The sequence below is a fragment of the Athene noctua genome, chromosome 3 (genome assembly GCF_965140245.1).
Source record: "Athene noctua chromosome 3, bAthNoc1.hap1.1, whole genome shotgun sequence".
Classification (NCBI taxonomy): Eukaryota; Metazoa; Chordata; class Aves; order Strigiformes; family Strigidae; genus Athene; species Athene noctua.
Genome location: NC_134039.1, coordinates 44,171,905 through 44,195,751, shown reverse-complemented (window position 1 = coordinate 44,195,751; position 23,847 = coordinate 44,171,905). Strand labels below are relative to the sequence as shown.

Below are 23,847 nucleotides of genomic sequence, written 5' to 3'. Positions count from 1 at the left end.
TCACCAACCATTTCTAATATTCTCCACTTCTTGGTTATTTTGTTTCATTCAATTTTAATGAAATCCTAGCTGCTTATTTCCATCATGATATATTAGAAGGTAGCATCTGAACGCTGATTAGGCCTTCTGCAAGACAAGTAGTGCCTGTAATCCTCAGAAAAAGAACCATAGTACATGTGATAGTAATAAATCAAGTAATCCGTCTCTAACAGAAGCTGCTTAACTATGGGGTTATGCCTGCATAGATTGCTGTGCAGGGTCATTGCCTTCATGCCAACAAGGCCCCAGTTTGGAGAAGCTCCGAAGTGTTAGCTTAATTTTATATGCATCCCCATTGACCCCCATGTGGTTTCTTACAAGCTGCAATAGCTTGAATCTGAGCCACTGCAAGCAGCAATGCCATTTATGTTCATTTAGGCTCCCGTTGTGGAGGGACATGCTACATAAATACAAGAATGATTATTATATTGAAACAGAGATGGATTTCACAGTAATTTCTTTTCTTTAGATTTACGTATAAGGAGGCAACATTCTTCAGAAAGTGTTTCCAGCATCAACAGTGCTACAAGCCATTCAAGCATTGGCAGTGGTAATGACCCTGACTCCAAGAAAAAGAAAAAGAAAAACTGGGTAAGTGCTGAGCAGATTTAAACCTGTCTTTTAGCTATTGTGTTGTTTCCTAATGCCTGAGTACCATAATGGTCCATTTCATCTACAGTATTCTTGTGGGGCCAGACAGATATGAAGCAACTCACATGTATCCATATTGTGACACTACCAGAAAACTAAAAATTGTTGAACATCAGCAGTCATTTATTTGCATGTCAGGATAATTTAAAAAAATAAACCAACCAAAACAAAAAACTTAAAATAGCTGTTGTGATCAAAACCATCTCTGGGCCACATTGAAACCCTGTTTGATTTCTCTTCAGTTGGAGTTTGAGTCAAAGGCTTGATTCAAATATGTTAGCCAGCTATGAAGGGAGTTGAAATCTGTTAAAAATTCTCATGTAAAAGTAGTACGGTTTTTAAAGAAATTAAGATGCTTGTCAACTGGAACACAGAAATACCACGTAGTGTTAAGGGTTTAATCAAATACTTTCAGTAAATAATAAAATATGTTTTTGTTGTTTTAAAAATATTACTTGCTTAAACATTTGTTTTAAAATACTGATCAGCCTTCATTCCCTTGATTTGTAATTCCACACTCTTTCATGTTTCTGCAAGGTGAACTCTAGAGGAAGTGAGGTGAATATAAACCATGGAAAATTTGGCATGCATCTATAAAAAACCCTATCTTGGCATGATTGCTATTTATTTTGGCAGTAGGCTCTTATACCTTCTAAAAACGGATTATCCTGTATGTCTTCTCAGTTTGTCTCTACTCATTTTAATCTCAAAGTTTAGACTGTAGAAAGGGGGAGTGTAGCCAAAATCCATTTCTTTCTCATTAGATATCATGAGCTGGGAAGGGCTTAATGTTTCTCTGATTAGTGGTCACACTCCCCACTGTCCAATTATATAATGAAAATAACGTGTTTGAATACCTCATTTTTTATAGAGGAACCAGTTTGTTGTTGAGTTCTATATGATTTTAATCAGAACTTTCTCAAAAACAAAAAACAACCACATTTTTTCTAAGATTAATGACTTCTGTATTTAGACAAAGGTATCAACGAATGGGCTCGTTAAAATTCACTGCAGACAAAACTGTCATCTTGGCTCCTGAAATAAATGGCTCTTTGGCTATTCTGTCCCTTTTTAATACTGGATAAGAGCTTCTAGAGGGAAAAGGCAATGCTTGTACATTCAGAGATCTTACTACTCTAAAGGAAACTGCAGCGAAGAGTATATACCTTTCAGCTAACATTCTTCTCAGCAGTACAACAAAGCAAGCCTCATGTCCCAGCTTAAATCCTCTCACTTGTGATCCAAACCACAGCATTTACATAGTTTGGCCATTCAAATTTTTAATGGGGAAAGTAAATTGGCAAACCCAGTAAACTGGACTTCTGATTTCAGCATTTAGGAACAGCAGGTTCTGCCTGTACCTAGATGCAATGTGGTTATTTAAAGCCAGCCCTTGAAGGGAATGCCATGGGAATGGGATTCCACTGGGGCTTAATGGTTTTAAATGAGCACCCCTCTTCCATAGCCGTACCACTCCATCCTGCACTTTTTCCATAGCATTACGTTTGCGCTGCGCTGGATTAATAAAGTCAAGATAAAGCACTGTATCATGTTTTTAGAGATACTGTGTTGCATATGTTAATACCTTGCTTCTGTATACTGACCTCAGGCAGTGGCTAGGATGGCATCTGCAAACTAACTCTTCGAAACATGAGCTGCATACAAATTGCCATGACGAGGAAGATAATCTTGCTCTATGTTTGTTTTCCAGCTAAGAAGCTCTTTCAAACAGGCCTTTGGAAAGAAGAAGTCCACCAAGCCTCCTTCCTCACATTCGGACATAGAAGAGCTGACAGACTCTTCTCTTCCTTCATCACCCAAATTGCCCCACAGCTCAGGAGAGTGTGGGACAGCATCAATGAAACCATCACAGTCAGCTTCTGCGTAAGTCTTTCTCTTAGCAAACCTTTCTTCCCGAATAGGATGAACTGTCAAACAGAGCTCCTCAAGTGTGGCCATTTTCAGTTCAGAAATCATTGCCAGCATTCGTGATCTTTTCATCTCATGCCCATCCATTTGCCAGATTTCTCATGAGCTTCATTCCATTTACACACTATTTTTCCAGCAGCTCTTGCTTAAGGTTATTCTCTCCTCCTTTCACAGCCTTTAGTCACAATCATCTAGCAGTATAAATTTCTTTCCAAATGCATATCTAAAAGCTTATGTTGTGCTCTCCCTGCACCATTAACAACTTTACCATATCCACTTAGTAAAGGCCAAATACTAGAGTTTCCTTTCTTCATGACATACTAAAAATGTAATTTTATTTTCCAGGTAGCTATGAATTTCTACAAGATAGTTATCCCTTCTGTTATTAATTTAGTTACTTTGTAGCTATTAATTTATAACGGTTTTTTTTAAACTATTTCCCCTTTTTTATCAGCTTGGATTTTTTTTGCTGTGATTTTACTTTTATTTTTTATTCAAATCACCATCTTTAAGGTCTCAGGACTGAGAATAAGTCATCAGTCAAAAACTGCCCCATTTTTTCATTATTTTGGATATTTAATATATTCTTCTTACAGAGTTCTCAGCTCCCATTCATATTCTTCAAACTAATATTTTTTTCATTCTGCAGTTTGGGGAAATCAACCTCTTTGAATCAACGAATGTTTACTACTGACACTAGCCTTAATTTCCTTGCCCTAATTGAGAATAATTGGGTCACAACTACTCTTCCTTAAAGCACCCAGAGAATTCTAGCCTTGTGATTGATTACTGAGCTTTAGAATGAAATTTCCCTGCATTAGGTTAGGTGCCTTTTATGATTAACTTTTTATAGACTCTAATGATTTTCATACACTACATTTAGGAGTTTTAGAACAAATATTCCCACAAAAGAAACCCTGACACAATAAATGTTTTTCTCCCTTCACATTCTGTGCAGACCAGTGAGGAATAACTCATCTCTATCTCTAGTTTTGTTGGGATTTTTTATAGGAAGATCACATTTTTGTGGTTTCAGGTATATATGTGTTTTGGGAGGAGGATTTCTACATTTTGGGGGCCCTTGAGTCTGATTTATTATCAATTTAACAATCACTAGTAAAAGTCTTAATAGAAAGTGCCTGAACTTAAACAAAACACTTTTATTCTTCAAAAGTATTTACTCATGATTCACAGATCTGCTCTCATAACCTTATCCTGTTTTCTTTCTACCAACCCTGCCTTTTTCTCTGTCTCTCTGACTTACTCTGTAGATGTACTGGTGTTCCCAGGATTTATCAAGGGCAAAACTACATATCTAGTCTTTCATCTCAAGGTCTTACCATGGCTATTTGGTCTCTGAGCCTTAACTTCCTAAACTCTGTCCAGTTCACAGCCTTCTGGTTATTCCCCCATAACATTTTTAAACACTAATCTTTCTGATCATATTATTGAATTTTTTATTATTGTGATCTTTCTATACAGGATAACATAGACTCCTTCCCTTTCACAGAGAGATCACATAAAATATATTTATTTAGATTAATTTCTTTATCTGTTATACTGATAATGTTACTTTCTTCGAATGACCCAGTTTTCCACTGCATAATTTAAACTTCTGTCACCTTCAAGACTTTTCATAATTGTCAGCAGGCGCTGATCAAAGATCATGACTTGTGTCATGATCTCCTTCTTACTCCTTCTACCCAAAGAAACCTATTGATTTAAAAATCCTGATATTGTAACAAAAATAAAAGTAAAACTCTTTCTTTCTACTACTTTGAACCTTTGTCTGAAGTCTCATCATGCTTCTGAGTTTCTTTCTGTGACTGCTCAGGAATGCTAACTTATCATTTTGTTTTTCTTCCTTTTGATGAAGTCTCATCTTCTTATATAATTTTACAGTTGTAGGAGCTCTGGAATCTGCAAAAGAAAATTCAGTTCATACTTTCTGCTTTCATTCTGTTTATTTTACCAGTCTAGACAGCTTATTCCTGCTTCTTCCACAACTATAGTCTCTTTCTGCTTCATTTTTATCTTCTTTAAAGGTGGCTTGTGAAGGTCTTTTTTTCCATCCCTTCTCAAGATGTACTGCAAAAAAGCCACTAAGAAATTAACCAACAATTAGATAGGTGACTTCCCAGTTGTCCACATTTTTGTATGAGATAACACATGCATGTAAATAAAATTTCATTTCTTATTTGTTTAGCATAGGTATGGGCAGGTCAAACCAAAAACTGTATCATAATTGGGAAAAAATTCTAGTATATGTCTTTATTCATTTTTACTCACATTTAAAATATTGGTGCATGGTGTGAATAATATTCATTATTTTCCTTCTTCAATTTGCCATATTTTTTTATTTGCCATGAACTTCTTCATCTTCCCTTTGCTTACGCTTTCTTTAAATATTTTCTTGACCTGAGTCCTATAGTTCTAAACCATTACCTTTACTTTCTTTCAATTGCATCTGTCTAATACGTGTGTATGCAGGTCATCTCTAGTCTGGGCACCAAAGAAAAGGCAAAACGGTCACGTGGTCTACAAGCATAGATCCCGGTAAAACTGAGTGTGGGGCATGGAGTTGTATACCCAACTGCTGACCTGAAGAGTGCTGCATCTTCTTCCCCAAAATGCGTTTGCATGCATTCTGGCAATTAAAAATTGACGTCTGTTTCTTGTTTGCATATTAGTAGTAATAATCTCAATAATAATGCTTATTACTATAAAATATTTTTCATATTTAAATTGTTCTGCAAATATTAACATTTTATAGTGACAGTAATAAAGATCAAATAACTTTGAGTGAATTGACTGAAAATGCTTAGTGTTACTATGTAGCCAAAATTCAGTGTTTTATTTTCTAAAGGTTCTGTTATGCAACAGATCTAGGTCTGATGATGACACAGAGAGGCAAAACAATCTGACATGAGAACTGGACAGCTGTGGGTCCCTGGGCCAGAGATGTTTTGATCTTTTCTCACAATATAATGGTTTCTTTCCTTAAAACTAATTCTCATGAAAAATAATCCCATGGTGATTACTTTTAATCAAGTCTTGAAGGAAAAAAAACCAAAACCAACCAGCATGATTTCAGACACCTTACATTACCAAATGACAGACTATCAGCAAAAAGTCAACCATCACAAATCAAAACCATTACAGATCAAAAACTTGTACATCATGAAGTCAAGGACTGTCCCTTTGTGTACTGTTCAAAACAGAGAAAACTGTTGACACCTAACAGATAGTAAATATCAGTAGTACAGTTTAATCAACATACTTCTAACTGTTGTTACTTAGGTATATCATAACATTTGCACCAAATAAATGATGCAGATATAAAATCAAACTAAAACCAATGGGTGATACACACTCAAAGTTTTTAACAACTATTTTTTTACCATAGTAAACTATCTAACTAAACTGTAGAGGTATAAACTGATTATTTCACCTGGAGAGGGTTTTTTTCCTTTTTTAATTTGCAATTTGAGCCTTTTTATGTTTCTATGATATTCTTTCTTCACTCATAGGTTTCAGCAGCAGCAAGCATTTTCTGTACTTTGATATTTAGTAATGACATTGCTTTGGGGGAGAACCTTCCTTTAATCTCGCAACTCTTTTCCTGCTCCTCTTTAGGATCTGTGAGTGTACAGAGGCAGAGGCTGAAATTATTCTTCAGCTAAAGAGTGAGCTGAGGGAGAAAGAGCTGAAATTAACGGACATTCGTCTTGAAGCCCTCAGCTCTGCACACCATCTGGATCAGATTCGGGAAGCCATGAACCGCATGCAGGTTAGTGCAGTAGCTGAGTGGTGACAGGGGTGCTCACCAAAGGAATGCCTGGTGTCTTTCCTTTCACTGTACTTTGTTTCAGGTACCAAAAAATTGTCAATACAAAATAAATTGCTAGATTAAAAGCACTTCCAAAGGATGGGTATGATAAGTGTTCACTTCATAATAATGACATTCTTAGCATTTATATTAATACCTAAAATATGTTTAAGGGGTATGGAAGGAGACATAATCACTGTAATCACTGCCCAAAGGATATTTGTTAACTAAACCCTATGACTGGGGAAAACAATCTTACAGACAAGCAGATCAAGAAGTGATTTCTACGGAGCTTTAAATCCTGAGGCTGTGTTGGTGGTGGGGATATATATGCATGCTCTCTCATCATTTCTGATTCCTAACCCATTCATGGCTTGCCGAAGCAAAGAATGTAAAACTGAACTAAATTCTTGTATACAGCATCACTAAAATTTCACTACATTGTTTTGCTCCAAATCCTTCCTGAACACATTTTTCATCAGACAACTTTCCCTTTCATAAGGCTGAAAGGATGCAGAAAGAATGGCAGTGTTCCTCAGTGGATCATAGAGCTTTATGGGACACAGGTCTGTTACCCACATACAAGTGTTTAGTATCACATTGAGTGCCCTAAAGTATCTACAACATCCACACAATATGACATAGGTCCTTCAGTAGATCTGAGTCCTTCTGGAATGACAGGTGAGATACCTAGGACATCCCCGAAGGCACTAGAAACCTCTACTTGGGAAACAGAATCAAGGCCATAGGGTGGGGGTTCAGTTTGAGACTAGGACAGAGACATTTAGATGTCTAGGTATGAGCTAGATGATAAACTCCTATTGTAGTCAATTGAGTTTTAGTCCTACAGCAGTGGGGCCTAGAGAGCTATCTTAAAATCATCCTAAAATAGGTATAGAGGGTGAAATTGTTAGACCATAGGCACCTATTACCTTTTGAACCAACCTCAGGTATTTTCATCTGCACAGGACTTAAAGGTTTAGCATTCTACCCATGGAAGACTGTTTACAATGACCCTGGAAACCCACATTTACACAACTGAATTCAACCCCAGTGGCTTGTCAGCTGAATTCTCTGTGCTGAGTGTTTAGGTCAGGTGTACCTGTAGGCACTTTTGTATAGATGTCCACAGCAGCTGATTTCATAACCACCATATTTGGTGTGCTTGCTGTCTTTTCTAGACCTCTGTTTATAACCATGCCTGTAGCAGTTCCAGCCACACCTTTAAACGTCTCTGGTACCCACCATCCTCTCAGGTGTTCACACCACTAGGTGCCAACATTGCTATGGGATATTTGACTGAACATTTAGGGAGAAGAATAATCAAGAACTCATCCATAAATATGGGTTTCGATTGTCCAGATATAAGTAAAGCATTTGATCTGGAGCCCCTAAAAAGTTTTTAGGAACTGTAAGGGATAGAATACAGTTAATCGCCATGGTGGAGAAACAGGATGTGAAGGCTTATCAGCTGATTATTGTCTTACACTGGAATATGAGTGCCTAAACCAGGTGAACTCCCCAGAGGGAGGAGTCTGCTGTAGTCACAGGCCTCCAAAGTTTGAGTTTCACCAAAGCTGGGAGAGGCAAATAGTTCATATGGTGTTGCTGGTAATCACCACTTCTAAAGTTTTCCCAAAAGGACAGGCAGCCACCTTGGAGTTGCCAAACTCTGTGACATTTTGGAGAACTGATGAGGTTTGATAAGGGGGAAAAGTAAGACTGGTGTGAATGAAATATGAATACTGTGTGAATTCAAAGAACCTTGAAAATCTAAAACTCAGTTGAATTAAAGACTGCTAAAAGTTGTGTAATTAATCAACATAAATTGCAGAGTAGATGGAGATGGCATGACTCATTTCACCATAGCTCCTAATTTGAACCCCAGGCTGAACTGGTGCATTCATCTATTACCTTCTGTCACTATTTTGCTGGTTTGTACCTTCCTTTTCACTGTCTCCTCAGCTTTGCCTCTGTGATCTAATCTTTCTGTAGCTGTTGAAGGGGTTTTTGTGATGCTATCCCTTATGTTTTTACTTGTAGCTGTACAGCCTTCATAAAAGAATAGTACTTTTAGCAGAGTGTTAGTGAATGTGGAATTAAATTTGATGTGCAAAAACATCTGCAAGAATAAGCAGTTGCTTTGTCCTGTGCTTCGTGAAGCGACTGAAAGCTAGGTTTAGCTGGTACCAGGCTGTTCTCAGGCTAAGTTTTCATTTTATTATTGTACATTCAATAATCAGTTGGCATCACAGAGGATTTAGCTAAAAAAAATTCCTAGTTGTTCTGATTCATCTGTCACTCTATGTTTTCATCAAAGAGGGTTTGCTGGCCGTAATGTGAACAATCCCATGTTTGAATGATCAGAAAGTCTTATCTGATAGCAAGGAGGGTTATGAAACTGTTAAACTATCAATTTCTAATTTTCCATTTTTAATTTCATTTTTCCTCCTTGAAGTTACTGCTTAAATTTGACATGCAATGACAGTAATAATTTTCTAAGACTTTAGAAACATTGACATATCCAAGATTTTAACAATAACTTTCTTAACTGACTGTTACCTAAGATATTTGACAATCAAAGATAGTTTGTAAAACTGGGAATAGCTGGGAAAATCCTCACCACACTTGTATTATGGTCAACTGTACAATAAACACAGAAGCTTGAAACGTATGTTGTTTAAGAACTGTCTTGAGGCATAAGTTAAACAAGGTTATAGGGGTTTTTTCTCTTCATTTCAGAAGTGAAGGCAATACAGTTTTCACTGACTGTGCTATACTTTCCATATATAGTGCTACATACTGCAGCGAAAGTGGTAAACCAGTTAGTTCCTGCAGCAAACACCAAAATAGGCACCCCCAGTGGTTTTCCGAAAGAATAACCTCCTCTGCTTTTATGTTGATTTCTCTTGAATACAGAATGAAATTGAGATATTGAAAGCTGAAAATGATCGTTTAAAGGCAGAGACTGGAAATACTGGAAAGCCTGCCCGGCCGTCATCAGAGTCTTCAAGCAGCACATCATCTTCTTCATCAAGGCAGTCACTAGGACTTTCTCTGAATAATTTAAACATCACAGAATCTGTTACATCAGGTAAACATATTTTGGGCACATGCATGCCTCATCGAATAGTAAGAATTTACTATTTTCATCCTTTTAATGGACCACTATAAGAAGCATGCCTTAAAATTAAAACACCTCATATCACTCAAGTAAACATCAGATATATATTCACTAATGAAGATGAGGAAGAAAGCTGACAGTTGTTTTTGAAAATGTAGGTTTTAGAAGGCTCTGAATAATAGTAGCAAACTGTTCATTATGTTTGCTTAGTTCCTTGCTACGATACTTTCTGCCTCCCTAGTGTACAATACTGTTTGGTCATCTAGTTTACAGTTTTTTTCAGAAGGAGAGTATCTGTTGTAGTATACTTGACAACTGTGTAGATATGTTCTTTTGTCCCTGTGGTATAAATATGAGCATAGTATATGAAACTTACTTTTTTAGTTTATAGATCTTTTATCATTTGATTAGGTCCCTTAAGTCCATTTTGTGTTTGCAGCTGGAGCAGAAGGTGGTCTCAGTTAGCTTTATCCCTTACATTTTTTTAATATGATATAGCTCGTTAGCCTATGTTGGACCAAATCACCATTTATCACAGAAGCCAAACCCTGCCTGGCTTATTAAGCACTCTCATTATCTTCAATGAATGAGAGAAAGCAAGCAGAACTTTGGTCCACATCCTGAACATTATTTTCCATGTCATAGAATTTATGATAATAAGGCTTCTACACTTGTTTTGATAATGTAGCCAAGAAACAGAAGTGCTGTCTCTAACATTAGAACCAGGAACAGAGGAGAAGCAGAACAGTGCTTATTAGCATAGACTCCAAAGAAAGTATAATGCGGTCTCTGGAAGCAATAAAAATGTGGCTAAAAATTGTAGAAAGAGGCTAGGCAAGAGTACAGCTGGGAATGCGCCAAACTGCCTGACTATAATTTGGATTGTCAGTTAGTGGTATTATCTTGCCAGTCATTGATTACACAGAAATTTGAATATTTCTTCTGGTTAATATCAGATTTTATATGAAAATTGGTATATTTTTTATTTACATTCCAGCCTACTTTTTTGCCAAGTTTAACTTTTAGCATGGATGAACCTGAGCTGGGCCTCGGTATACAACATTGTGTTGCAAAAACAGGGAAAAAAAGTTTAACTATGGTTCGTGCTCACATATCCATGCACATTAAAAAAAAAAAAAAAAAACAAAAACAAAAACAAAAAAAAAAAAAAACCAAAACCAACCACAAAACCCACAAACCAAAATGGAATTTTTTTCATAATGGTAATTCTAGAATCTCTTTCATGAGCAGCAGCTCTTAGCACTTTGGCACTTGGTGCTAACTCTGTCTAGATACAAGATTAAACATAATATAAGCTTTATATAATTTTCTGTGTTATTGGTTCTAAATGTTTTTCTAGCATGCAAAGCAATTAATTTTGGTTATAAGAAATTAAAGAAATAAGGGTGCCTAATGAGGAGTGGAGGATTTAATTTGATTATGAATCCAGCCTTTTTGATCATTGTGAGTATCATTTTGTTGCCATGCCGGAGAACTTGGCTAACAGCTTCCTACCAAGTCTTCTGGGATTTCTGTGGCAGCTGTGTACTACTGAAGAAAAGTCCCTGAGATATGGGGAGGTTAATCATGGTGTGGACTAAGCTGAAAGAGACAACGAGGGCTTTAGCTCATCATATTAAAAAATGCTCTGACACTTTCGAGGAAACCAGTGCCTCTAAATGACTGTGGTCATCTGGAAATGACCAAAGCTATGCATTGACACTTCCTACGGGTGTGACCATCTCCTCCAGACAGATTTGAGTGGCAAGCTGGGAAGGGGCTTGGTGGTCACAGACACCCACCCATATTTCAGTCAGTCACTGGAGTAAAGAACAGCAAACAAGGACCAATACAAGACTGTGGTATCTAATGAAAAGAGTGCCAGAGCTCAGAGGAGTGAGCCAGAGCCACCATAGTGCAGCTAAGGAGGAGACCTGGCAGGAGGTAATTAAAGCAATTAGCACCACCATGAAATTAGACCCCCTTGTGCACCTTCTCAGCCCCTTGTGTCAGTGAGAGGGAAAGCTCTTAGAAAGTGGAATTTTTTTCTAGCCACAGAGTTGTTCCTTATTCCCAAAGACTTACAGAAGAATGTATTTAAAAGGCTACATGAGGGTCATTTAGAGACTGAAAAATTTCACAGGGGAATCAGTTATATTGTAAATTGCCTTCAGATGAACTATGACATTATCGAAACTCTTAAGGTTTGTCAAATATGCCAAAATGCAAGACAAGTGAAGTGAAACATTCATTGTTTTTGACACACAAAAACTGTCTGCCTGGAATAAAACAAACATGGATTTGTTTAAGCTCACAACAAAAATGCTTCTTCATTCAGTCAATTAAAAAAAGAAAACCAAAACAAAACGAACAGCAGAATCTGCTTTCTAAATCTGGGTGTAAGTTATCAAACATGTTACATGAGGACTTATTTTTTTAATACATTCATTGAGGTCATATTCATAAATTGTCTTTGGTTTTACTCTGAGCAAGTGGCTGAATCTTACTCATTTAATTTGGGTGAAATCTGACCTTGTGTAGAGAATGACGTGAAGTCCATGCTTTTCTTCAATCACCACAGTAAGAATGAGCAGGACTTAGGGTAGTGGATTACTGTCCTGGACTTTGAAGAAAATGCAAATCCATAATCTCTTTTAATTTCATAGTTTAAATGTCTAACAGTAAAATAACTGAGAGAACTTCTTGAGGAAGACAGCAGTTTTATCCCTTGCAATAAAGCTGCAGGTTCAGCCTTCAGAAATAAATACATCCTCCTGCTTTCTCATTTTAGAAATTAGTGAACAGGTAGAAACAGAGGCACAGAGCAGATCAGAACCACTCTTTATCTCAAAAAAAATTAAACATTTTCTTAGTGGAATGGCTGAATAGAGAGTCCCATATTCTGGAAGACTACAAAGTGGTTTTCTAAAGAAAAATGGTTTGTAAGCCTGTGTTAGGGGGGTAAAAAAGGCTCTATCCATGCCATGTGTACAGAAATCAGCTGGAAAGAGAAATTTAATGCTATTTTACTTAGTACCAGACATATCAAGAATTGCTTGTTTTTCTCCTTACAGCATTCTAAATGGCACAGTGAGTGCCCAAAGATAAAAACTTAGTTTAGGTTTTAAACCACATTACTTTGTGGATGTATGGTAATTTTGAACAAGTTCCAAGAAGGAAAACAAAGGCAAGACTATAATACAAGAATTAATTTATATCTGAATTCCCTATTCATTTCTACATGAATAAAGCTCCTAATATTGCTTCAGAAATTAACAAATTATAACTTTTTTTCGTCCCCAACAGAAAAGGCAAGTTGTTGTGATGGCAACCTTTCTTTTTAACCAGAAAAATCCTTTGAACAAATATTGAGCTGATGTGAATATAACTGATGTGATTTGTCAGATTGATCACTTCACTTCCTTTCTTTTATTGTAGATATTTTGTTGGATGATGTCACTGATGGAGCACTCCACAAAGAAGGTCATAGCGTGAAAATTTTAGTCACTATAAACAAGGGCTATAGTCAAGCCAAGGTAAGTTCATTGCCCACAGGTCTAGATGCAGAATTATATTGTAAAGGCAAAATCTTGCAACATACTAGCTCAACTCTTTCAGTATTTTCAGCCAGAAAAGGCTGAAGGGAAATATCCTCTCTTCTCTGCCATCCATGCTCAATACAGTTAAGCACTCTACATAGACTAATGTCATATGGTCTCCTTCTGCTTTTGTGGTGTTTCAGACATTACCAGTTCTCAATTTAATTAGTAGTAGGATGTTCTGAGACTTGCTCTCTCCATTTAGAAGTTGTTATAAACTAGATCTATGCCTTGGACCCCTTAGGGTGCATCTATGAATATGCTACTGAAGTAATCAATTTGGAATTGCATTGTTGTGTTTTCATGTTCTGTATTACAAAAAGTAATAAATACAGTGCAACTTTTATTTATATTCAGCTCTTTATAAACACAGATTCTATCAAAGAGCAGAATAAGATACTGTATTTCCTTACTTATAAAGACATACCAAAGTAATATAATCTATATTACTGTTTCTGGCACAGGGATTTTTAACAAGGTTGTTATGTCACATTCTAAATAATATTACTTTTCTTCAATGGAAAAATTATGAATCTTCACAGAAAACTAATTACAACCATTTTTAGTCCAGTTTCCAAAAAACCTCTCTTTGCAGGATCAAAAACCACATGCATATCTGATAGGGTCAATTGGAGTCAGCGGAAAAACAAAATGGGACATTTTAGATGGTGTAATCAGGCGTCTCTTTAAGGTAAGACACTGAAAAATTAGCTCAATTACTAATTGTTTTCTTTTTCACTTAATAAAAATTCTGTATTCTTTGGGTTGTCTTGCCAAATTTTTGTTTTGTTTTTTGACACATAGGTAACACCACGATTAAACTTTAGTGTTGCTGTTCTTTTTTTCGTGATTGTAGACAGTTCTCTATTGAATGTGACTGCAAGAATCTCCTTGCCACGTGACTTCACCTGTATCAAAGTATTTTCCAAACTGCTTTCATTCAATAACCATTCTTATTTTTATGTCTTATGTTTTCATATAACTCAGGAATATATTTTCCGAGTGGATCCGACTACTAGCCTGGGTTTAAGCTCTGACTGCATTGCTAGTTATTGTATAGGGGACGTAATTAGAGCCCATAGCCTAGAAGTGCCTGAACTGCTGCCTTGTGGATATCTGGTTGGAGATAATAATGTCATCACTGTGAACCTGAAAGGTAAAACTCCAAGAATATTTTTGCAGATACTGTAGAGTTCTTCATTGCAGTGCCCCATCCCTTGATATATTTTTTTCTTACACCTGACCTTTCTGTATTTTGTCTCCAGTTCAAGGACTCATTTATCACATAAACTCTCTGTATGAAATTGTACAATACCTAACACTGTGACATCTTTAAGGCAAATCTAAGAATATCTGTCCTTCTCTGCCTGGCTGCTAAATCACAGCAAAGTACAAATTTCTGAACAGTGGTAAAAAAAACCAAAACAAAACAGAGATGATGAGAAATATTTATGCTTTACCCAGTTCTGCAGGAAAAATTCAATACATTTAAATATTTGTAGGGATTTTCTATTGGAGGGGAGGGGGGCCTTCAAAAGAACTGTACATGCATTGATGTGACAACTGGAAACCTTTGTGACTGTCACTTTGACCTTTTTTGTCATGGTTGCCTGTAGTGTCTGAGACGTTTATCTTTGCCCCACTGAGTCTTCTCTTCACATTTACTTCGATTTAATCTCTCCCACCCATCTCGTCTCACTACCACTGTTTAATTTTTTGGCCCTGTAGAGGATATAAACATTTCCATGGTAATGAAGGCCTTGATGAGAATTTGGTTTAGACAGAAGTATCTTACCTTGCTTTGAGCATAGCACCGATGCCATCAGGTGCTAGGACAAACCTATACCTACCTTAGCAAAGAGGAAGACAGGCCATTTTTCTTTTCTTTTGTTCCTAGGAGTGGAAGAAAACAGTTTGGACAGTTTTGTGTTTGACACGTTAATTCCTAAGCCCATTACCCAGCGGTACTTTAATTTACTGATGGAGCATCGCAGAATTATTCTGTCGGGACCCAGTGGCACAGGAAAGACCTATTTAGCTAACAGGCTGGCTGAATATATTATAACTAAATCTGGCAGAAAAAAACCTGAGGATGCAATTGCAACTTTTAACGTAGATCACAAGTCAAGCAAGGTAAGTTACAGTGGACAAGATAACTTATTGCCAAATTTGTAGTGAGGATACAGAGCAGATCCTATCACTTGGCATACTGTTTTGTTGCTCAATTAGCAATTTTTCCTACACGAATTCAGTCTCCAATCCCAGTGAGGAACAGCACCAGATCTTTCTGTTCTAAACCAACTGCTGAAGCACTATAAAGGAAGTCTGAATTTTCCCTCACTTGAGGAAACCCACCTTAAGGACAGATACAGAGTCAAATTCCTATAGAAATTACATTCTTAGAGTGTCTGTAATTCCTTTGTCAGAAAGGTTGCATACATAGTTATACTAGTGTACTTGCTTTTTTATAGTGATAATAGTAGCCTACTGTTGGCAAAGATTTCAGAATGGGATTCTGAATTACTGTCTTGGGTTCAGCTTCTTAATCAGCACTGGAGAAATACAACTGCTTCCGCTGCTTCTGGTGTGCATCGGTTGGGAAGTTGACCATACTAAAATTGCCTCATGCATCATGTCACATTCACATCGATTTACATTAGCTCTGATTATCAAGCTTCTAGAATGACTACTGTGCTAGCCACAGATAATACTATTCACTTGCTGTCCTAAATTAGGTGTACTCCTAACTTCCCTAACCCAGAACATAATGTTAACATATGATCATTGTTAACATAAGAGGGAAGAACATACAGATCCCAAAGGGGCGAGAGAACCATTCCAGTAAAAACACCACTTTTCACTGTCTTTATACAGAGGATTTGTGATGCCATTTACTTTGGCAGGGGATGTGTTTCTGTTTTTTCGTTACGTCATATACATTTATAATGAAAATTGTCCCACAAAAGAGCAAGTTTTTGGATTTCTGGTAAATTGCTTATTGTATGTGGTTTTGTTTTGGGTTTTGGTTTTGTTTTTTTTTTCTTTTCCTTTGTTTCTATTAAGATTTATATAGAACTTTTGAGTTTGTAGTAAAAAATTAAAAAACAACATTATCAAAGACCAAGTGTGTTTGAATAATACAGATGGTGCTATTTCATGGAAGAAACCCTTAATATTCCCCTAGAGACACCTGATCATAAAAAGTCAAACAGAAATATTTCTTGAAATAAAAAGAGATTGCATGTACCCATTAAAGGAGAAATTCTTCTATCCCTGATCCAGAAAGTAAAAAGGCAATAAGAACTTTGTCCATAATTCTGAACATTCCCAACACTGACAAAACTAGATACCTCTAGAGATACAGCTGTAAAATGACTAGCCCAGACCCTCAAGGGCAACAAGGTGTTGAGAAAAATATGAAAAGTTTTAATTATAGAAAGCTCCCTTTTACTTCAGCACTAAATGGCAGACAGACAGCTGCTAGAAAATAAATAATTTACAAAATAAATTTTATAACGAGGTGTGATGTAGTATCCTCAAAAGGTCAAACAGGTTTTCAGTGAGAGTGGTGAAAGGAGTTCTCTGAAGGAGCAGGTCAGTATGCCTAAATTGCATGGTAATTTGATGGGAGTTTTTTAATGTGCCATTCATAAGAATGGAAGTCCAACAATTAGTGTATCTCAGCCCATTGGAAATTACATGTTTTGTTGAAACCTATTTTCATCTGGAGATATTTTATCAACAGGTTTCTAAGGAATGTATCCACCAATTAGGAATGTGTATGCTTCAGTCACTTGCCTTATGTTTAGTGCCTTTGTTTTTACTAGCATGTGGCTTCAGTGTTGCCCTCTCTAAGAAGCAGGTCTTCCTGCCTGTGCTCATCCAGCTGAATGATCCACAGTGAGGAAACTCTGTAGCAGCCTCTATCTTTCTGAAATTTTTTTTTCCACTGAAATTACATCTGTGGTCTAATTGGGTTAATCTTTTCTGGGGTTTTTTGTTAATTCTGCTGAAGGATCTGCGACAATACCTGGCAAACCTAGCTGAGCAATGCAGTGCTGACAATAATGGTGCTGACCTCCCTGTGGTCATAATTCTTGATAACCTCCACCACATCAGTTCACTAAGTGACATCTTCAATGGTTTCCTCAACTGTAAATATAATAAATGGTAGGTAATAGCTCTTCTTTCCTCTTTCACACACCTTTTGCTATTAAAACTATAAAAGCTGTTTCTTATTTTGCAAAATAAAATGTCCCAGTGGAAACTTGCAATCCTACAGGCTGTCAGCAAAGCTCTTATGTGCTTGAATAATTTTAACCCTCTTCAGCCAAGAACTTAGGTGTCTGATTCACTTTGACTCCTGTGCATCTCAGTGAGACATAAATGTGCCACATAATTTAAGAATGTATTTAAATGCTTGAATGAATTAGGGTTTTATCCCTTTCACCCTGTCAGATCACACAAGCCCATTAGTACCATGAGGACAGCTTATGGGAGAGCGAGAAGAAATGCACTTTATAATAGTGGAATTTGGGATACGTGTGAACCCATAAACCATGCTGTGCAGAAGCAGCTATATATCTGGCAGACTTACACTTCCTACAGCTTTCCCGTAGCAGTGCAGTAGTATGAAGTTTGCTAACTGTCCTTTATTGCCAAGCAAGAATAAAAATAATGATTTCTGGAACCCTTTCTGGCCTATAACATTGGCTATTTCTGCTGTAAAAGTGCCAACACAGGGACTTCCCTTCATAAAATCACTTCATGTTACGCCTTACTCATGAGATTCACTGGCTTCTGAAATTAAAACTCTAAGCCTACTGCAAAATTATGAGGTACATGAGGACAGGATTGCCCCATTTGTTTCTTTATTACAGATGAGTACTAGTAAACTACAAATGTGCAGGAGGGGAAGTCATACAAGAATAAACATTAAAAAAAAGGGTGCCTCAGAAATATTTTAAATCTAAAGCTACAATACATCCAGAGACTCTTTTAAAATTTGCCTAGTGCAGATAAGAAGAAAGAATATTCTCTGAATATCTGAATGGATTCTCCCTCAAAAAACCCTACTACTTTTCTCTTTTCAGTCCGTATATTATTGGAACCATGAACCAGGGAGTTTCTGCTTCACCAAATCTGGAACTGCATCACAATTTCAGGTACATTCACTCTGTATTTACTGTGGCCATGTTTGCACGGCTCCCTGCTTCCCAGCCCAGTTCTTCAACAAACATTGATCTTGTGTCTCCTCACAGCAAAGTATTTTAGCTTCTGTGTCTCTCCTGTATTGATGGGTCTCTGAATGGTGTTGGGGAATGGTGAAAGAAATAAGATACTTTCTGGCACCCCTAGAAAGTTGCTGAAGATGACCATTCTTGCATTTCATTGATCTTCAGCAGTGTCTTTAATTTCTGCTGAAACCTGTTAACAACTGTGTTGTAGCGGTGGGCAATAATGTGGTTTATTAGAGTAGTTTTATACTTGCTGACTAACAAGACTCACAATCTTGTGACATTACCTTCATATATATGTTTACGAGGAGATGATGTATCTGGTATTCATTGCTGCTTGACATTTATCCTTTCTACCCAGGTGGGTGCTGTGTGCTAATCATACAGAGCCTGTTAAAGGTTTCTTGGGCAGATACCTGAGAAGGAAACTGATTGAAACTGAAATAGAAAAGAACATACGCAATAATGATCTCATCAAAATCATTGACTGGATCCCCAAAACATGGCATCATCTCAACAGCTTCCTAGAAACACACAGCTCTTCAGATGTAACCATTGGTGAGTCCATTGGTGGAGTGGCTTGAAATAAGGATGCATGCTGAGCATTTCAGATATATTATCAGTGAAGGATATATTATCTTTTTAAAAGTTTCCATCTCAAAATTGGAAGTACAACATCAATGTGGGGAATTTGTTTGGTTGCCAAGATTGAAATGAAAATAGGAGTTTTAATGAGAGAGTATGTATTTTCTGGTATTTCTGCCTTGGTTGCTATAGACTTTCAAGTAAATGATCATAATTTTTAAAAGTTAATTTAAAAAAAAAATACCTAAATAGCAACTTTCCTAAGCTTAAATTTTTTCCTTGCTTTCACACTGCAGTATAATTACAGTAATAAAAACATTTGCACAGTCAGTTCAGCAAACTAGCAGGTGGCAGATATACATGTACCTGAGGTCTTTTAGTGGAATAGCTTTGTGAGCAAAGAAGTTATCCTTTTACATAGTTTTGCCTGTAAAACTTGTAAGTGTTCATCAGGCCCTAGAACTGGATAAAGTGATCGTTCTCTCTCTCTAACAGGAGACTGGTAGCTCCCTTATTTTAGTCCTCTATTAGTATTCTCTTTGCTTGAGTTTGCTCCAATACTACTTTTTTTTTATTTCTGTGAAGATTTTTTTTTTAGTGTGTTCTACTAGCAGTTCTATTTTTTTTTAATACACAACTTGACATCTCAGGTCCCCGCCTCTTCCTCCCTTGCCCTATGGATGTTGATGGCTCCCGAGTGTGGTTCACAGACCTCTGGAACTATTCCCTGGTGCCATATCTTCTGGAAGCTGTGAGAGAAGGGCTTCAGGTATGTCATTTGTTTCTTGGCAATTTTTTTAAATTAGTTTCATAGGCTTTCTCCAAGCTGCTTTCAACCAATGCATTCAAGTATGAATGCTGTTGTATTTGCAAGAAGAAAATATGTGGAAGGGTTATAGAAATCAGCCTTGAACTCCTTTTGACCTGCTCTTACTCTGATGTATAATTTGGCTTTGTCTGCTCCAGCACTAGAATATCTTGTATTTTATGAAGAGGGTTTCTCCTCTGTAACTGGAGGAAGGTTCTTCTTTTTCACCTGTTTAAAGAGTTCACAGCAATGCTAAATACAGCTCAGATTGCCTCCCTGTGTCAAGACAGTCTCAGCTTACCCCTGCATGGAAGAGTTAATAGCCCTTACACTGGTACAAGAAAATAGCTTTGGTCTGTATAATCCTCTCCCAGCTATGTACAAATGTAGGCACATAGGCTTGTGGAGGAAAGCTTTTGAACAAGGATATTTTCACCATTCAGAAAAAAAAAAAAAAGTTTTCTGGCCTTATCTAACCAGATTGAGATCATTTACTCTTTGACCCTTCTGAACATGAAGGTCTGTCTTTTCTTGCCCTTATAATTTGCATCCCTACTTGTATTTACCATAGTTTTGTTTCTTCTTTTTTCTCTCTCTATACAGGCTAAGGTTTTCTCCTAACTCTAATTCTCATTTTAGGTAATAGTGTCATCAGATCAGAGTGCTTCATGAGTCCCTCTGTTGTCTTCTCTCCAGAGCTAGGTGTTAGCAGCTGTTCCATTGATTGTTAATGAATCATTTCTTCTACTTTAATAGAAAGAAGGCTACAGATAGATTTGCTGTATATAGCAGTGTAAACTGTCCCATTTAGGCTAAGATTTCAGACCATTACACATCTTTGGAGCAAATCTAAATCTTAAAATTAATCCTCTTTTTTTTCCAATCTTTATTTGTCTTTTTCTTTTAAGCACGGCAATTCTATGTCCCCTGAAAAGATGTTTTGTGGAAAGGCAGTTTTTTGCTACACATGACACTGAAAGAAATTACTGCACAGTGCAGAGGGGATTGTTATGGACTAGTCAAAGAGTGTAAGCAGCTGCAGTTTCTTTATCGCCTTGTATTGACATAGTGACATAATAATGCAATGGAGGTTTAGAATCTTGCCTATTGAATATCTCACACTTTCCTAAAACTGCTTATCTCTGGGAATTACAGAGTGTTTATGCCTTGTGCAAAAAACTGCCAAACACCTGATGTAACAGTCACAGTAAGATTAACAGTGCTTGTTTAGACCAGATATAAAAATGCAGTGATATTCTTTATTGTTCAGTATTTTCCCAAATATACAGGATACCTACTTAAATGAAAATTTCAATTCTGGAGCAGAAGATGGCAGCATATAGAAAAAAATACACTGTTTCACGAACTGTTCCCATTTTTAGCTGCTTTGGATGGCTTCCATATAATAACATTAATAATAAACAGAAATCTTTTATATGATATAATTAGATGTTCCTGGAACCAGGAACTGGTAGAAAATGCCTTTCGAGCCTGGTACTTTGCAAACTCACTTGTCAGACACAGAATTTACAAGCCTTGCTCCAGATTCCAGGAAAGAATCGCTGTTAAACTCAGATGAGGGGAAGTGCTGCCTACAGCCTGCTACTTCCCTGAGAAACATTTTCTCTTGGTTTATTTATGCAGACCCCTGTTATAGCAGTCTAGCCTCAGCATAGGGCAGGAGTCTGAGTATCTCTGTGCATAATATAGGGAACTTGGCTGCCTAAGCTGGAGCTCTGGATCCAGCAAGTGCCTGGGAGCAGGTGCTGCAATGATAAGCACAACTCATCTCTGGCTTTAGAACTAAAATCCTTCACTGTTTTACTCCCTTTAGGAGTGAAGCCCATCTAAATGCTCCATGAGTGTATGCTCTGCCAATATTATGCTGCTCCTTGGATTGCATGAGGCTGTTTGAGCTGGGAGAAATCACAGAAATCCCTGGTGAATGGTTCCCCATCCCAGTGTGTCATTGTCACAGCTAAAGCAAATCTGTAAAGCAGCAACCAAGGGGCTCTTAGTTAACATGTTCTTTGTAAACAGCAATGTGGAGAAGGGTGCATTTTAGTGAAGAAGCTACCAGACCTCCTAAATCTACAATATTCTCATTCTTCCTTCCACTGTCCTTCCAGATTCATAAGCATTTTTGTGCTTTGTAGTAGGGAAAACCTATCATTTGTTAATTTCTTCTCTTAACCTTGTAACAGACTTAAGGTGTGGATGGATGTCTGCTTGTGCATCACATTTTGCTAGGAGAAGAGAACAATCTGTACTGGCACTTCCTAATTCACTTCAAACAAAATCCAATTAACTTGAATGTTTTAGATAGGTCTGAGTTAATTTCACTGATATGCCTTAAGCAAATTACCTAAAGGTCTAATTTCACATTGTATCAAGAACTTGTGGCTTCCGCTGTTGCCTGCAAGTATCACCAGTCACAGAGTGCTTTTCAACTTGCAGCCACTCCGCATATTGAAGGAACATTAATGGAGATGAGGTCTTTTGAATGTCTTATCATATCTGAGTGCTGAGCACATTTGAAAATAAACCACTTACTAAAATGGCTTAGATGGTTTTGATTACTTTTGTCTGCTATTACAACTGGTACTGAAAATGCTGTAGGATACTTACCTGTGTTATATCCATAATATAGATGTATGGTAAGAGGGCACCCTGGGAGGATCCCTCCAAGTGGGTAGCTGACACCTATCCATGGAGTTCTGCGTCTCTACAGCATGAGTGGCCATCACTACTTCAGTTAAGACCAGAAGATGTTGGTTATGAAGGTTATGCATCAGCAAAGGAAGGAACAACCTCAAAGCATGTTCCACAGACTGATACAGAGGGGGATCCCTTGGTAAGATTTAAACAAGTCTTTTCAGTATGTCTTTTATTGTCACATTTTAAATTGTACACTCTACAGTATAAAACTACTGTGTACCTGTTCCAAAATAGGCTTTTAAAATGAATCCTACTGTAATTTTTTAAAAAGATTGAAAATAAAAGGAAAATGTATCAGGAGGGCAGGTTTCACCATCGTGTTAATATGTCCCTAAATTGCTTCCATTTCCCATGCCCAGAAATGTGTCTGGTCTTCATCATTATAATGCTTGGGTGCCACTCTTCAGCAACTTATTAATCAGTTTATTCTAAAAACACTTTTCCAGTCCTTCATCTACATTCTGCAAATGAGGGACTAAGAAACTTGCATTATCTAACTTGTCTACCATGGAGAATTTAGTGGAAATGCAAATTAGACAGCCATCCTTCCCTTGCTCAGAACATTTGAAGATAACTGATGACTGTGTAACAGTCTTAATGTAAAAGGAATGCAAGTGTGGTGGCATTAAAAGATAAGACGTTGATTTCCCTCAATGCCCTGTATTGTTTTATTTAAATACAGTCCCAGACATTTGGGTTTACCATTGCCTTCTCTGATAACAGACTATAAAATTGCATATATTGAACTGCTATTCTTGTATAGTGCTTTCTCTATAGACTGCTTTCATCATGATTCAAAATACCATTTTAGAGAACTGTACCTCAGAAAAAGGGAATTTCTCAGAGGAAAATTCCTTTAACTCTTATCAGTGCTAAGAAAATGACTCCTTGGCCTCACTATAGGTTTTTAGTATCTAAAACCAGATTTCACATCCTGAAGAAGTGTAGAAAATCACTCATTTGATCCCCTGTCTCCTAGTCCACAAGCTTTGGGGTGATTGACTCTGTGATTTGGGCTGCCAGTGAGTGTACTGGCCAGGCTTCCAGCATGCTTGCATCATCTCCACAAAGGTGAAAATACTTGAGTAGCTTGAGTTCAGTGTCCCATCACCCTTGCTCCCCACACACTGTGTTTGGTATCTGTATCTGACTAAATATCAGAAGCTTGAAACTTGAGAAAGTTGAGCTTTCCCCTGCTTCCAGTGGAGCTCATGGGGAGACAGACACTGCTCTTGTGGAAACAGGACACTTCAAGTGCAGGCTGTATTGCACACCCACCACATATATCCTGTATTCTCAGACATGGATATTTTATAAATAAAATCCTG

General features: G+C 37.2%; 1 protein-coding gene across 3 annotated transcripts in view; it reads left to right on the top strand.

Moving 5' to 3' along the window:
- The window catches only part of NAV3 (neuron navigator 3), a 270,447-nt gene that overhangs the window by 243,244 nt on the left and 3,356 nt on the right, over window positions 1-23,847 (top strand). The window contains exons 25-39 of one of the 3 annotated variants that reach the window (XM_074902824.1): window positions 509-630; window positions 1,228-1,248; window positions 2,402-2,574; window positions 5,110-5,175; window positions 6,256-6,409; window positions 9,368-9,542; window positions 13,011-13,108; window positions 13,767-13,862; window positions 14,159-14,327; window positions 15,069-15,304; window positions 17,187-17,341; window positions 18,265-18,336; window positions 18,770-18,966; window positions 19,644-19,762; window positions 22,452-22,655. In XM_074902824.1, the coding sequence (XP_074758925.1) occupies window positions 509-630; window positions 1,228-1,248; window positions 2,402-2,574; window positions 5,110-5,175; window positions 6,256-6,409; window positions 9,368-9,542; window positions 13,011-13,108; window positions 13,767-13,862; window positions 14,159-14,327; window positions 15,069-15,304; window positions 17,187-17,341; window positions 18,265-18,336; window positions 18,770-18,966; window positions 19,644-19,762; window positions 22,452-22,655 (2,057 nt within the window). The remainder of the gene's footprint in view (window positions 1-508; window positions 631-1,227; window positions 1,249-2,401; window positions 2,575-5,109; window positions 5,176-6,255; window positions 6,410-9,367; window positions 9,543-13,010; window positions 13,109-13,766; window positions 13,863-14,158; window positions 14,328-15,068; window positions 15,305-17,186; window positions 17,342-18,264; window positions 18,337-18,769; window positions 18,967-19,643; window positions 19,763-22,451; window positions 22,656-23,847) is intronic. The other 2 variants (XM_074902825.1, XM_074902826.1) reach the window with 2 other exon arrangements.